General features: G+C 45.5%; 1 protein-coding gene across 1 annotated transcript in view; it reads right to left on the bottom strand.

Moving 5' to 3' along the window:
* LOC121064708 (store-operated calcium entry regulator STIMATE-like) overlaps positions 1-16,097 on the bottom strand; it is a 33,977-nt gene that overhangs the window by 15,469 nt on the left and 2,411 nt on the right. Inside the window, exons 2-4 of the mRNA XM_040546625.1 lie at positions 6,231-6,279; positions 5,177-5,272; positions 2,880-3,001 (exon numbers count right to left, since the gene is read on the bottom strand). Coding sequence (XP_040402559.1) covers positions 2,880-3,001; positions 5,177-5,272; positions 6,231-6,279 — 267 coding nt within the window. The remainder of the gene's footprint in view (positions 1-2,879; positions 3,002-5,176; positions 5,273-6,230; positions 6,280-16,097) is intronic.

Here is a 16,097-nt window from a genome sequence, read left to right as displayed (position 1 = left end):
GACCAACAGAGTTCAACAGGCCACTAAACAGACTTTATAGGCCTCCAAGCAACATGCCTTTCCATTTCCAGACAGAAAATGAACAAAGCTCAGACAAGTCGGTGACCACAGCCCTACACAAACCCGTCTCCCTGGAGGCTTCTTCCAGCAAGGACACCCACTTTTCCCCCATCATTTCTTAATGCTCCTCTTTAGTGTTTGGCTTGCACATTGCAGAAGCCATGCATTAATGTGAATTCAAAGCATTTGTTTACCTTCAAGTATTATTTTAGATACTGGTGAGTTGATACATCTGCAGCTTAGGCTGCTTTGCTCTCCTTCCTGCAGGGATCCCCACAGGAAGAGCACCTCCAGACGTGGTTTGCTGCTGCCCTGCTGGAGCCGTGGTGCACTGAGCACCTTTGGAGCAACCACCCTTTTCCAAAGTCTGCTCTAACCGAGGTGAAGACTGAATATCTCCACTCTTTGGAGCCAAGCAACTTCAGAAGACACAGCAGCCTTTTCTAAGGTGGCTTCCTATGCTAAAAGGCAGCCCAAAAGGCAATCAAGGGCAGCCAGGTAAAGCTGCAGGAACAGCAGTATAAAGTCTTTAACTCTCTGCTGGCTAAAACCAGGTCATTCCTGGCTGGAGCCGTCTTTGGCTGAAAGCTTCGGCACAAGAAGAGGCTGATCTCAGAATGGGTGTCTCGCTTTTTTTTTGGAAATATGAATTTTTAAACAGTCAGTGCTGGACAGCTGGTGGCTTGAAAGAACAACCCAGGTTTAGGGGATTTCCCCTTCCCTCCCCTTTGCTTCTCCATTATTTATTAATATCATTAATAATATAATTAATAATTATATTATTAGTCCTGCAGTTGCCGTCACACAGGGAAAACCACGTGGGGCCAAGCAGACAAGGAAAACAACCTCAGAGCAGGACTGATGGAGCCTCAGAGCATAACTGCAGGCATTTGTACAGGTTGCAGGGATGCAGCCAAAAGTTGAAGCGTCCAAAAAGAAGCAGTTGCAAATGATTTTTGCTTGAAGACCATGCAGGTGGATGGGTACTGGCTATACAGGAGGAAGATGCAACTGTTCCCTCCTGATAGCTGGAGCAATGGCAGTGTCTGCAGCACAGATCTGGTGTTTTCCTGGTATTTCTGCCCTTCTTCCTTTGCAGGACCGCAAGAGAGGTTTTCAGGATAACTGAGGAAAGCAATGTAAGTCTGGTACAGCAATTAGTCCAGAAAATGAATCATATTTCTGGAGCCTGTATCAGACTGTACAAAGTTTGCCAGCATTTTCAGACCAGCCTGGAAGTTACTTAACACTCGAGATGAGGATAGCAGAGCTTTGCTTCCCGAGCCCTGCAGCAGGATGGTGTTAGGTGGGAGTCCAATGGCATGTCTTTTTTTTTTCCCATCATGTTCATTCTGGCCAGAGACCTGCACCAAAAGCAGTGCTGGGCAGATGAGATATTTAATCCCCCATTCAGGAGCTCAAGTCAAGCAACAGCAGAAACTAATTTTTGTTAATGAAAGCAAGATTTCCTCTCTCCTCATCGGAGCGAGCTGTTTCTGTAGTCGAAGCCAGCCTCCTCGAGGGGGGAGCTCCAGCTCCACGTAAGTTTATTACTGCTCCGTGAGGTGAAGGCGAGCTGTCAGTGCACATTAACATTTCCTTGCTTCTGTTCAGCTGCAGACGTGGCGTGTGAGGCTGTGCTCTGGAGTGACCGTGGTTGGGCTTTGAGTCCTCAGTGCTCAAAAAGGGGGAAAAAAATGCCAGTCCCTGATCCAAGAATGTCTGTATTCCTCTGCTGTCTCCCCTGAATGATTTTGTTGTGCTGTGCTTGGCTCCTCAGCTCTTTCACAGGGGCCGCCTTCCCCACGTCCCCCACAAATAACTCACTGATGCTGTCAGGATGCTCAGCTTGCTTGGGGTGAAGCCATTCTGGAGACCACCGGAGCCTTTAAAGCCACTCTCGGGTAGGACCAGAGCCTGTCCTGCCTGCAGCTGCTCCTGCTGTGTCACAAACCCAGACGTCCCCTTCATTTTGTGCTGAAACTCATTTACACAGGCACAGCACTCCCCTCTTATACACTGAACATGAGCCTGAGCTAAAGCTGCAAGTCAATGGGGTCCTTGCACTCATCTCACTTCAATGCAAATCTCACAAGCTACTAAAAATACAAAGGAGTGGGACCACCTTCCAAACAGACTTAATGATTAAGGTCTTAAGGGTGGAAAAGCTATTGGTATGAATAGGGTGTGTTTTCCAAGCCTAAAGATGGACTCACCTTTATATTAATTATAATGTAAAAATAGCCCCAGGGGTCCTTCCTCCCTTTACTACAGCATAGAGGAGCATTGCTCTCCTCAGAGCTGCTCTCCTCTTTCTGAAGAGAAGTGCTACCCTCTAGTGGGGCTGCCTGAGAAAGGTTTGGTTTTGAAATGTTTTTTTCTCCCTCAGGACAGGGATTGAAGCAGAGAGGCTGCCAAAACTTTGGCATACTTTTAAGGGTTTAGGAGAAACAGGAAGAAAAAAAAAAAAAACACAAAACACAAAGAGAGCCCTACAGAAAAAAACACACCACATCCAAACACCTTAATTTATCACGCACGTATCCTAGGGTATATGAAACCCCCAAGGACATGTTCAGCCTCTCACCACCAACCTGCTCTGCCCAAGAACACTTACCACAACAGAGTTCCTACAACCTAGAGCTGTCCCAGCACGCAGCATGCTGTTAGCTACAACAGGCTGCTAGAGCCTAGGAGGAGAGGTAACAAAAGCAGGTTGCTCCCACATTTTCTCCCTAAATTGCCCTTTTTTTTTTTCCCCTCCCCATTCACAGAAGAGAGGAAACAAGCCAGCTCTGTGCAGGGCCGTCGACCCCTACCGTATTCCCCGAAGACCAGGTACGTGTATTTCTGGTGCTGCACGATCCAGGAGACAACCTTCACGCCCAGCCAGATCAGCAGCATCCCCAGCGTGGCATCAAGGATGAAATTAATGAGATAGCTAAGAGCAGAGGAAAAGGCCACTTGGTAAAGCTGCAAAATTCAGGCCTGAGCTGTGTTCTTAAGGCTATATAGAAGTATATTCAAAAATCTTTTATTTCAATATGGGTATCCATCAAAAACCAAGATTTTAAAATCCCTATTTTCCTATTTTAATGGAAAAAAATTATATAAAATAAACAAAGTAAAATAAAAATGTTATAAAATATATTTTATATTAATATCATGTTGATAGTAATAGATTAATCATATATTTAATACATTTGTATTGCAATCATTATCTAATATTAATGTGTTATGTAAAATATAATATTAATATATGTTAATATTATAAAATACATTTTTATTTTATATAAAAAAATCCCCTTTCCTATTTTATTGGATTTTCCTATTGCCTTACAAGTTTAAGAGCCTGCTCCACAGAGGAAGGAAGAGGCTTCACCATTTCTCTAGCACTGTTCATTTATTCACACAGTATTAATAACTAAGGCTAGCCCGAGAAGTAAAGAATCACCCCCACCCCTCCCAAAAAAAGTTTCGACCTTCACAGCGTTGTTTGTTCTTATTTGGATGAAACCCAAAATTTCATGGAAAAAGAAGCAAATATTCTTGCAGTTTCATACGAAAAAAAAAAAAGAAAAGAGGCTTTTTGGACACCACAGATGCTCTGCAAACTGCATGGCAGAAAAGGCAAAAAGTCATTTTTACTTTACAAGGGGCTCCTATGAGCAGGGATGCAGAGCAAGAGGCAGAAGATTTCTGGAAGAGGTGACCAGTCCTGGCTCCACAGCAGGCATCCTAGAGTCCCTGAAAGCCTCTAGTTCAGGGTTTCACACCACCAGGAGATTTGGGGCCGAGGGCTTTGCTCTGCAGCTTTGGAGGATTAAGGCTCATAGGAGAGAGAGCAAGAGGCTGGAGACCTGGAGGGACCTTCTGGGGATTGCAGGGTCCAAGCTCTAATCCAGGGCTGGGTATTCTTACAGATTCCAGAGAAAAATCTCAGTCGAACTCATGTTTTCTGGCCAGTTTTCTGTTATTGGAACTTTTTTTCTGCCAGGTCAGGCCAGACTTCTACAGTGTGAAGAAAACCACCAAGCACAGAGCTACAGGAATGAATATTTCCCTGATGTTGCCTCTGAATAAAGGTACTGAAAAAGAACAACCTGCTTTTGATATCCCCTTCAAAAATGTGGCATTAAGATTTTCTATACCAAAATGTTCAGAACTAGTTTATTATAGTTTTCAGCTGCCAAAATCAGAGCAGTCCCAATACAACTCCCAGTTTATACTGGGCAGGACACACAGCATAAGAGCCTCAAAGCCCAGGCTCAGGGCTGCAGAGTTTTAAGCTGCCTGGTTCAGGATCACAAATCAGGCAGACCAGGGAAGTGCCAAGCACACATTAGGAAAAACTGAAGGGCACGGCATAAGCACAGAAGGGCTTATTTTAAAACACTGCCCACTTAAAAGCAATCATGAATCATTTTTGATGTTATATTTAGTCCCGGCTTGTGGCTGTTTAAAGAAACATATCAAGGTGCAGCACTAGTACAAACAAAGGAGATGTGCCAGGAGGTTTTAAGCAGCATATTGAGGCTCAGAGGAGTTACGCAGGACAAGATAAAGTTAATTCTGATGCTAGAAATGTAGCTGCAAATTGGCTGATCTGGAATACAGGTGACAACTCTTAAATTCAAATCCTGGTTTAGAAAGCCCCAAAACAGGACTACATGAATAAATGCAGTAGGTACAGCTGAAGTTCCAAAAAAAAAAAAAAAGTCCTTACATCAGATAAAGGCCTTCAACTACAGGGTTAGCAAAAACATAGTTGGCACTGCTCTGAGACCAGAAAAGCCTGGGATGCAAACAAATAGCACTTAACAGTTGCAAGTGCACAGGGCACCACTGCATCACTTACTGCAGCTTTTTTTTTTTTTTTAAAAGGGTATTTCATGGTGCTTTTAATCAGCAGAAAAATACCATCCTGCTGCTCCATCTCCATCAGACCAGGAGACTGCAAAGACAGAGGATATCCCAGGCTCTGAAAAATCAGTGTAGCAGTTTATCCCCACCTAGTACTTAAATGATTCAGTTTCCACTATATATAACTTTTTCCTGCAGGCCTGCTCCCTCCATTGGGACATAGGACGTGAACAGAAGCACCTTGCGTACTTACAGAGAGCAGGGGTCCTCTTCAGTGAGATCAGACAGAAAAATATTGGCAAAGTGAATGAAGAGGGCACCTATTGCTTGCTTGGAGGTATCATAAAACCTGGAGAGAAGGAAAAAAGGCAGTAAGATCTGTCCATCGTGATCCATCCGACAGCCCACGTGCAGCAGGTTGGAGAAGACACGACCTCCTGGTTCAGTCACCTGCAGCAAAATCCAGGCTTTCCCGGAGGAGGTAGGGTGGGGATTTTATTTCTATTTTATTTTCCAGCTGCTTTAGGGAGGTTTCCTTGAGAAGGGGCAGCAGGGCATTTTATTTAAAAAACTAAGTTCCAGATAGGATGTTGCTGGTATTTTTTAAGCCAGCTAAGCACCACGCAGTTGGTCGCTCACTCCCTCCCTGCACTGAGATGGGAGAGAGGGAAAAAATTAAGAGAAAACAAAGGGGAAGAATTTAAATTTGTGGGTTGAGATAAAGACAGTTTAATAAGACAGAAAAGGGAAAATAATATTAGAAGAACATACAAAACAAGTGATGCACAGTGCAATTGCTCACTACCTGCTGACCAATGCCCAGCCAGACTCTGAGCAGCAGCAGCTCCCCCACCCCACTAATCCCCCCCAGTTTTATTGTTCAGCAGGATACTTTATGGTATGGGATATCCCTCTAGCCAGCCTGGGCCAGCTGTCCTGGCTGTGTCCCCCCTACAGCCCCTGGTGCACCCCCAGCCCCTCGCTGGCAGGGCAGCACGAGAAACAGGAGAGCCCTTGGCTCTGTGTAAGCACTGCTCTGCAACAACTAAAAACACCAGTGTGTTATCAGCATTATTCTCATCCTAAACCTAACACACAGCACAATACCAGCTACTAGGAAGAAAACTAACTATCCCAGATGAAAACAGGACAGTATCTACCCCTTATTCTGTGCTACTGACATCATGCTCAGGTCCCATCCTTTCCAATGCATCCCAATTAGTCACAGAGCCTAGAAGACTGCTAGTAGCAGAAAAAATAGTGTTACAGGTACATGGTCTTTGTAAGCTCCAAATTAAAAGCCTCACCATATCCTCCAGGGACGCCTCTCTTCTTTTGGTTCCTTAAATCGTTTTACTGCGAAGAAAATAAGAGGGGTTACGTTAACCAGCAGAGCTGAACAGATTCTGCGTGCAGTCTGTGCCAAACTTCAAGGCAGAAAGCAGCCAAAAAAATTTATTTGGAGGTATAGCTGGTATCCCCCAGGACCTGACTGCAAATCAAGCACAAGCAACGCACCCATAGGGCAGAAGGATGAGCAGCAGAGGAGCTTTGGAGGTAGTCATGTGTTACTTGCTTCCTTCAGCAAGGCTTTCATACTATGGGCAGGGGCCTGAGGAAAGCTAGGGAGGGTTCATCCCTACCTACCAGCCTTGGTAACCCTTCCAGGCTAACTAAAGTTACAGTAGTGACACTGAATATTGCTCAATAGTCCATCAAGCTTTTGAGTCACGTTAAGTTACAAACAAAGAAGTGCAATAAAGCCATCTCCTCCTTGCAGCTGCAAGGACCAGAAGACAGGCAATAGGGGCTTCATGCACACACAGCATGAAGGTGCCAGCTCCAAGCCACAGAGCCCTACAAGCTTGTATGGCCCCAAGCTCGTGCCAGCTAGCTAGAGACACTAATAAAACATTGTTTTTATCACGCAACAGTTTGTAGGTCACTGGGTACAGATGGGAGATGTGGTTTTAGTACTGCCACACGCCCTGGAAAAGATACTTGAATCCTTTAATGAAGTCCCTCGGGGTATAGATGAGTTTGCTCCTTGCAGCCCTTCAGGTCTTTCTCCTCTACAGGTATCACACCACTCAGAGCTCCCTCCTGTTACTACCTGCAGGTAGCACAAAGTGGGGTTTTTACCCCCCCCCCCTTTTTTTTTTTTTTTTTTTTTTTTTACAGTTTTGCTCACAGTGGTGTGAACATTGCAGAGCATCTGAAAGGGTTTGCTTGTCCCAGAGATTTGATGTTCTCCCTGGGTTCATCCAAGCTTTACACATCCAAACAGGAGCTGCGGATGGAAAAGTACCCAGTGCTATACCACATGTAGAAGTCACTTTTGACTGTTTTGCTGTCACTCCAACTAGTAGCCCATTTTAGGGAAGTACCTACCAGCTATCAGGCCAGCTCTTCTCCCGTAAAAACTAAGACATCAATGCTCTGGAAGAGGTTTTCCCACTTTATTACCCTCCTCCCTAATTAATGAAAGGGCATTTAGTATCGTCATCTTGTTTGTGGTAAGGCTGCTTGAAGCTGCACCTGGAGGCACTACAGTTACAGCTGCTGCCTCCAAACCCCAGGTAGATGCAGAGGATGTAGACCTCAGACCTCAATTTAAATTGCCATGATCAGTTCCTAGACACGTTGCCAGCTTGAACAGGATTCAGAATTTAAAAATAATAAGCTGTGACCGTTTTTTGAAGGGAAATGGAAACAAACAGTAGCTCATCCTCGACTCCTGCCCATCCATCCCAGGACATAAGCTGAGCAGCTGCTTGGTGGTGCCATCTAGTGATGCTGCAGGACACATGGGTATAAATCAACACACTATGTCTAACCCCTCTTAGAGAAACTATCCCAAGGGCATATATTGCAAGCATTAATTACTAATCCTTCTACACCTTCCAGATGTTCCCAGTGCTGGGCAGATCATTGCAATGAATACCCTAAGAGTAAGCAGGCTACAGAAGACCAGACCATCAGCTAATCTGTTTCATCCTCACCACCTCTTCATTTTTGGAGCCTCGTAGCCTACTCTGTGACTTTTAAAGCCAACCAAACACCAGAACAGACACGCACCATCCCACTGGTTGTAGTTATTCCTTCCTCATCCCCCCCCAGCTACACATAAGCAGTGCTGCCTTCAAGTTTGCACCCAGCAAAGAGATCTCCTTACTGATGACAGTTCTTGGCACAACAGGACACTTCCCAAGGTGATTTGAGGGTACAAAAACAGGGCGCTAAAGTGCAACAGAAGAAAGACAAGGCATCACTGCCACACATCTGCATCCACTCTTCAGTGGGGAAAGTGATGAATTTTTGTAAGCATGAGTTTCCTTGCTCCCCATGGGATAAGAATTGCACAAGCTACTCCTCTAGTCCGTTTTAGATCACTAACACTGCTGGTAAAGGCAACACAGTTTTAAGCACAATTTGATATCCTGCTTCGTGACTCCAGACTGCACTCCACTGAGGTCTCATTAATTGAAAGATCAACAAGTGGTTGAAGTGAACAGCTTGTGTCCAAGTAAAAACTGCCCTTTCAGAGCCAGGAAATGATCTAAGCCAGGTACACCACGGTAACTTGTGCCATGGGCATCCCATAAAAAAAAAAAAAAAAAAACACAAACAGGGGAGTATAAATGTTTCAGGTTATAACCTGAGACATTTTCTCCCCCTTCTCAGTGAGGAAATGCACAGCTTTGACAGCACAGCTCATATGGGGTGCACAGACAGAAGGCAAACCCACCTCTCAAAGCGCAGTCAGCAATGAGCTCAGTAAAGGCTGGGAAGAAAACCTACCACATTAACTAGATACAGCTAATTTCCAAATAAATAGCTCTTTGCTATTGTACGTCTAGATGGTAATTAACTGATGCTTTTGGTGAGTCTAGCTGTATTGAGCACTCGGTCTGGCAGCTGCAGCCTAACCACGCACCCCAAGGAACAGCCTGGGCACCTTTCCCTGGGAAACCCCTGCCTGGTGAAAGGTGCAGGACCTCCCCTGCTTGGAGCCTTCATGTTTCAGAGGTACAGCTTCATACCTCTCTTACTGGCAAGGTGAGGAGGTAACACATGAAAGACCACCCTCCCAGCCCCAGGACTTTGTCTAGGAACATCCACCCAACAGAAGAGCCACGTGCATTTCACCCACCCACAAATAAAAGACGCGTGGACTAACCAAGCTGAGCAGCCACAAGGATTGAAACCAAGCCTAACAAACTTGCTCAGCTCTTGGTGGCAGCATGCTGTGCCTGGGAAGCTGTAGAAGGGGCCTGCAGGCCACCAAGCTAGCCAGCTGACCACTGCCCCATCCACAGGAGCACCAAGGATGATTTTCCACTGGTGGCTTAATGAGAAATGACATGTTATGCACCCACAGCCACTCAGGCTGGGAATTCAGTAACTCAGCGCGATGAGATGACAAGTAAGAGGTAAGAAGTTAATGGTGTAGTGCCTTGTTGAACATGGCTTGTCATGCCTCATTAGATTTAAGAGAGTTATCCGAGACTCTGTAATTATCAGAGACAGTAAAACTGTTGTATTAAAAGATAAAAGCTAGTATTATCGAGAAATAATTAACCGCTTAAAAGGGCATTTACCACGCAGAGCTGCAGCAGGCTGTCTCTGAATTAAACCAGAAAGCCAGCCAAGACCACTAGAGCTTAAACTGGCAGCAAAGTAGCTCAGTGGCTGTGACCCAGAGGTTAGGGGTGATGTTAACCCCCCATAGAAATGGCTCCAGGTCTCCAAAACCTCGAGTAGCTGACAAAGCCCTCTTTGAAGAAGCACAGCTTTTGTGCTCTGGAGCAACAGACTGCACCGCGTCCCTCCTCTCCCCCAAGCCTTACAGACAGCCCAGCCAGGGCAGCTGCAAAAGCTCAGCTTGGGGAAGGGCTAAGGCCTCCTTTACTCATCTCTAAGCACATCTCCACTCACTGGGGGCAGCTCAGCTCTTCCATCAGCTGTAGGAAGCATTTACCTACCATGGCTCGGAGAAATCTTAATGGTGGACTGAGCTTTTTTTTTTTTTTGTGCATGCTCATGGGTGCAACGTGCAAACAAGAAGTAGGCGATTTGAATTTTAGCACCTATAATGAATTAAAAATAGTTTAGTGGAGACAGCTGCACAAGACAAAAGGGAGAGGATCCCCATCCAACCAGACTAAAAACGATACTAAAATGTTGTGGGTCTACACTAGAAGACAGAGGGTTGGAGCACCTCTCCTACTGACGCAGGCTGAGAGAGCTGGTGTTGTTCAGTCTGGAGAAGAGAAGGCTCAGGCGAGACCTTATAGCAGCCTTTTAATACCTACAGGTATTAGGTATTAAAAAGCTGGAGAGGTACTTTCTCAGGAAGTGATAGGACAAGGGGAAATGTCCTTGAACCAAAAAAAAAAAAAAAGGTAGATTTAGACAAGGTATTAGGAAGAAATTCTTCACTCAGAGCGAAGAGATGAAGAATGCTTTATCTTCATAACTGCGATCCTCCCCGACTGCCAGATACCTGTAAGCCCAATTACCAATTAGGGCAGCAGTTTGCACTACACCCCAGGCTACCAGGGCACAGCTTGCTGGCATGCGTTTTCCCTCCATGGCCCCGTATGTTTGATACTTCTTTAGGAATCTTTCCAAGCATGTTCTATGCACACAAGGTACTCCTGAACTTAGTGCTTTCCACATCACTAAGCAGAAAACTAGCTGAAGTATCATACGTAACAAGTACCATTCACATGAACCTGTAGGCAGATTTTGGAGGCAAATCTAAGGGAAAGACACCACTGAAAATACAAGCGAGCTTTCAAACCAGTCTTTGAGGTCTAAAAGAAGAAATGAACTTAAAGGTGAATACAAGTTGGAAATAATTGCTGCAGGGTTTGATTCAAGTGGAAGCTTGAAAAAACATTTCTACCAGCTTTCTGAAGTCCAGCTGTTTGCGGCATGTTTAAGGTGATTCCCAGCCAAGGTCAATGGCCTGTTAAGCTGTTTCTTTTAGCACAATGGGAAGCTGTTTTACTCCTCCCTATCGGGGGAGTTGGGCATATTTCTGTTGCAGACTCCACAGGTTGATAGGAGATGCTGGGTGAAATAAAGCTGAACTCCCCACGTCCACAGCTGAGGGTCCCTGTAGCAGAGCAGGGTGCTACACCAAGCACCATGGGGGAAAAAAAAAAGTTAAGTAGGAAATGGATACTGCTTGTCTACTAGGTTCCTCCTGCAGGAGCTAACTCTGCACTGCACCTATTTCAATCTCATCCCCGATTATTCCAATTAAATCTCAATTAACAATAAAGCGTGTGGATGTCAGCAATGAAATAGTTTACACTGTAGGAATGCGTTTCCTTTGGAAAGGCTTCAAAGGCAGTCTTCAAAAACAAGAGGAAGCCTCACAAAGTCCCAGCCCAGTCGCAAGCACACAGGCTGCTCCACGGTCCCGAGCTGTGCTGCAGCACAGAGGTGAGGCACTGAGTGACATTTAGCCTTGTTGTGTGGTCCAAAACATCTCAGGAAAAGGCTGGGAAGGTAGGAAAAAGCTGCTCCTGACTCTTCTAGGAGCAGAAGACCCAAACCTATCCCACTCAAGAGATAGGATCACAACTGAGGGGACTCCTGCCTTCTTGAGTTGATGCCCTTTGGGTTACTCTCCCCCTACTTGGCTCCAGTTTTTGCAGACCAAATACCATGAAGTTAAGCAAAGGGAAGGAAGATGAGCAATGAGAAATACCCTGTCCACTGCTGAGAAAGGGCAGAGCAGGAAACAAAATACTCCCAGATCCCTCCTCTTCAAGTCAAGGACAATAAAGATCATAGACACTTGAAGTTCCCTGAGGACCACCAGGCTAGGATGAAGTTGGACATCTGAATAAGGACCTAAAAGATGTAAAAAGTACATTTACGAGAAAAGTATTTCATTATGGATCTGTAAGGACTCAGAAAGCAAGAAGGTAAGAGCTCAACTAGAACCAGCTCCTTTTTATTTTATTTTAATTTTTTGCAGAGCAATAGAAGGTAGACATTTATTAGGGTGTTTTCTTGATGCAGTGCAAAGGGAACAGCTTCGCCTGCCCTAGACCTATAAAATTCCTTGAAGTTATGAGATTGCAGCAGTGCTGTTCTGCAGCCTACTCCTTTTAATTAATCCCCAATTATAAACAATCAGTTAAGACAATCACAGCATCTATCACCTGATTCTCGTGCTATTTGTCACACCATGTATGGGAGCACTCCCACGTGCAGCAGCCTCCCTGCGTCCCCCATCAACCACATGTACTCTGCAGAAGATGTGTGTGCCTGTGGCCCCCTCTTGGGAATAAAATCTAATTTAGGCAGCATTAGATTCAGTAGCAGCTGACAGACCCCTGTCATCAAGACAGTCCCCTAAATGAGTTCTCTACAAGATGAAAGGGAGAAGCTTAGGTGTGCTTGGCTGAGGGTCAGATCACCTCCTTGGGAAGTTGTCCTGCAATCAACCAAAGGATTCAAGAGGGGAGCTGACATATCCTTTCTATGACTCTAAACCTCAAATCCTCCAGGATTTGATTTACCAGAGACCAAGCCTGACCCCACAGAGCTCAGCAACAGGCCCCAGAGGACGCATATTTAAAACAAATGTGATATTAAAAGCACTTAGAGTACTTATATTGGGAATAGCCCACCTAAACCCAGGCTGCAATACACAGAATTGGGTATGCTGTTACTTGCTTTAAAGCAAATGACTAGCTAAGTCCCCTACCATAAAGCCAGGAAGCCCATCTTTGAGACAGCACCACGCTGCCTTATTTCTGGCTTTTACAGCTCCTGTACCAGGCAGGAAACAGAAGGTCTCCCTCTGCCCAGCCTCTGCTTTACTTATAGGCAGTAGGGTCCCCAATAACACGTTTCAACCTATTTGAAGGACACACCCTTTCCCAGGCTTTTTCCAAGCCCCAGACAGGAAGAAGCCAACATGCAGGATACGGAGACCAAAGCCCTGGGGGCTGCACTATTCTTAGCCTGAGCTCGCAGCTACCCAGACAGGTTGACCCGGGACACAATGGGAGGAAGCAGCAACCCCTGCTTGCAGATAGCAGCCAACATGCTGCTGGCAAGATAAGCGCGTGCCTGAGCTGGAAAAGATCAAAACACATACCCAGCATCACTTCACAGAGCAGCAAGGGATGATCTCTGTGGTTTGAGGAGGCAGATGCTATTGACATATATTCTCTAGTTTGCAGTATATATATGGTCATTCCTATATTATATATAGTCACACACACACATATATATATGTCATTCTTTCCCAAAGATCCTTGTACCAATGCTTCAGGAATGCGCACACCTGTACCAAAACTGGCTGAGGTGATGCTTTACTCAAGGAAGGAGTAACAATGAAGGATATGCTCTGCTTTATCTCTGGTTCTGCAGGACGTGAGGCAATTGGGAAATAAGATGGCACTAGTTCCTACTGAAGGTATCTGGCTATTGCTTGGCTACTCTTCAGCATCCTCTAGAGAAAGTTTCTTCTGGCATAGAGTGCTCCATGTTGCAAGACAAACACGTATTGATAGGAGATTTAGGTCCTCAGAAAACCCTGCTCAAGCAACACAGACCCTGGAAGTCTTGCACAGTGCCATGTACTAGAACTCCCAGGCTGATGTCGGTGGTCCTTAAGGAAAGTAATCACTTATTTCTTTTGGAAACAAAACAAACAAACATCAACACCAAAAGAACTAAGCATCTTCATTCCGCAAGACCCTACGTAACAGCTACTCCTCTTCCCTCTCCCCTGTGGTTGCTGATGAAGTTCAGACCATCCCTTCCTATTCCCCATCCCAATCCAGAGTCACCCCCAAGCCCAGTGCACAAGCTCTGGAACTCACAGAACAGCAACACCTCCCCATCATCCACCTTGAAGAGACATACTGAGATCCTCAGCTGGAGCATCCAGCTATCTGGGTGCATGAAGTGCACAGGTGAAAGCCATGCAGTGCTTCAGGATGGGTCTCAGTTTTTCCTACCTTATGCAATGGGTGCATCACCCCTGTGTCTTATTCCTGCATGGATTTTTATGGCCATCATTACAGTGGTTGGAAACCACAAGCCATACAATACATGTCAAGAACAAGGTCTGTTATTTGATGACACATTAAGTCTCACAGCAGACACTGATTGGGGCTGGACTCCAGCTCAAACAGTGTTTTATTTAACTCTGCCCTAAGGGAGGCAGCAGTGACTCTCCACACAAAGCATCATCAGATTTCATGTTAATCCCTCAAAAAATAGGTTTTAAAAAGGGGAATGCTTTACATCTTAAACCTATTATTTCATAGAATCTCTTAGGCTGTAAAAAACCTCCAAACCAACCAAAATTCAAGAGCTTTGTGGAAAGCTGTGTTTTGGTGTAACAAAGCACATCAAATACCACGTGGACCTTCCAGCTTACAAAGTGCAACATGGGTTTCCAAGCTCAGAAGGTTTTCAGATGTACTGAAGCAGAAAACATCGTAAGAGTCCTGCCACATGCAGCTTTTTGCTTAACCTACATGCAAACTGACCCCTGGAGACAGCACAGCCCTGTGCTTCACACCTCCCAAGACAACAAAACCACAAAGGTTAGCTGTTTCCCCGAGAGGGAAAAGCATCTGTCATGGTGAAGTCCCAACGTAGGTATAAATAACCAGAGAGTTATGGTTAAGGTATAAATAACCAAAGAGTTAGCATTTATGTTAGAGGAAGCAGAGTCAGTGGAGACTGCCTTGGGCACAGTAAGCCTGCAACGCCCCCATGTCCTGGGCAAACTTATTTCAGAAGTCTGCACAGATTCAGTGATTTATCAGTCAGTTTCTCTTTCCCCACATGCTTCCACTCGCTCGTGAGAGATTCTTGCTGTGTAAGAGCTGGAGCACCACACAGGAAGCATGGAAACACAGCAGCCCAAAGCACACACAGCAACCACCCTGATCTTTGCATGGGCAGGATTTATCTGAGTGCTGTTGTTCCCACCAACCCTCAATACAAGGATGTTCAGACACATCCATGCACTGGGAGACTGTTTCTCGTTTTCTACTAACCACACTTCCCATCATCCTGGAGAAAGATGCACTGGGACTGGATGCTGGTAAGTCCACATGGGTCAGGAAAAGACAAAAAATACAGCAAGAGGAATTCCCCACAAGTGGAAACCACTGCTTTTTTACAGTCTGGCAAGCTCCTGTCCTGTGGAGTTGACTCAGGACAAGCTACTTGGACCAGAACAATAAAAACACTCATCCTAGCTGCTAACAGCACATCTCCATCACTGAACCCTACCTGGGGACCAGTGTCTGGGGACAAGGTCTTCAGAAAATTAAGGCAAGGAGTGCTGGAGGAGCATCCTGCAGCTCTGTGCAAGAGGAGCTAAAGGGACACTGCTGTCACATTAGGCAGGCTTAAGCCATTTACAGAAGCCAAGCAGAAAATCAGTTTGTTTTTTGTTTGTTTTTTCTACTTGCAGAAGGTTACAGAGCTCAGAGCAGCACAGCTCTCCCTGCCTGGTGCAACCGGCCCTCTCCATAAGCTTATTTTGACACCTCCAGCACAAACACCAATAAAACTCCTCCAGGAGCTCAGAGCCTCAACAGCCTCAGGCAGGGAGGAAACTGGAAGAAGAATAGTTGTTCTTAGATGTCCTTCACATTGTTTGCGGTGGGGTAGAAACAAATTTGTTTGCTCCAAGGAAAGCTTTTTTCCATTCCCAAGGGACAAAAAAATCCTTTAACTCCCCAAATCTGACTCTGCTGTGCCCTTGTTAATCTACAAAAAATGCTATGGCTAGGATTTTTGTGCAAGATCTCCACCCATTTCAAAGGGATTTTGCTGACCAAGTGACCAATCTGGGCAACTTTTGCTAGTTTACAGCCCCTTCCTTAAAAAAAAGGAAAAAGAAAATGAAGTTTTAAACTTCAGTAGCAGCAACTGCAGGGTCTCAACCCCCAAATCACACCCAGCTCCTGCAGCTTGCTTTCTCCACTCAGCAAGTGGTGATCAAGGCAGCGTGAAGAACTGCTTCAGCTGGGATTGCTCAATTATCCACACATCGTGACCTCCCTACATGAGGGCTCTTGTACAGGGGAGCTGGACTGCAACACCCACAGCTGCAAGGCTGCGCTGCCTCTTCCTTCAAATGCTCAGAGCAAGAGTCCTCAGCAAGCCCAAGT

Source organism: Cygnus olor, chromosome 1 (genome assembly GCF_009769625.2).
Source record: "Cygnus olor isolate bCygOlo1 chromosome 1, bCygOlo1.pri.v2, whole genome shotgun sequence".
Taxonomy (NCBI): domain Eukaryota; kingdom Metazoa; phylum Chordata; class Aves; order Anseriformes; family Anatidae; genus Cygnus; species Cygnus olor.
This window is presented reverse-complemented; position numbering and strand designations above follow the sequence as displayed.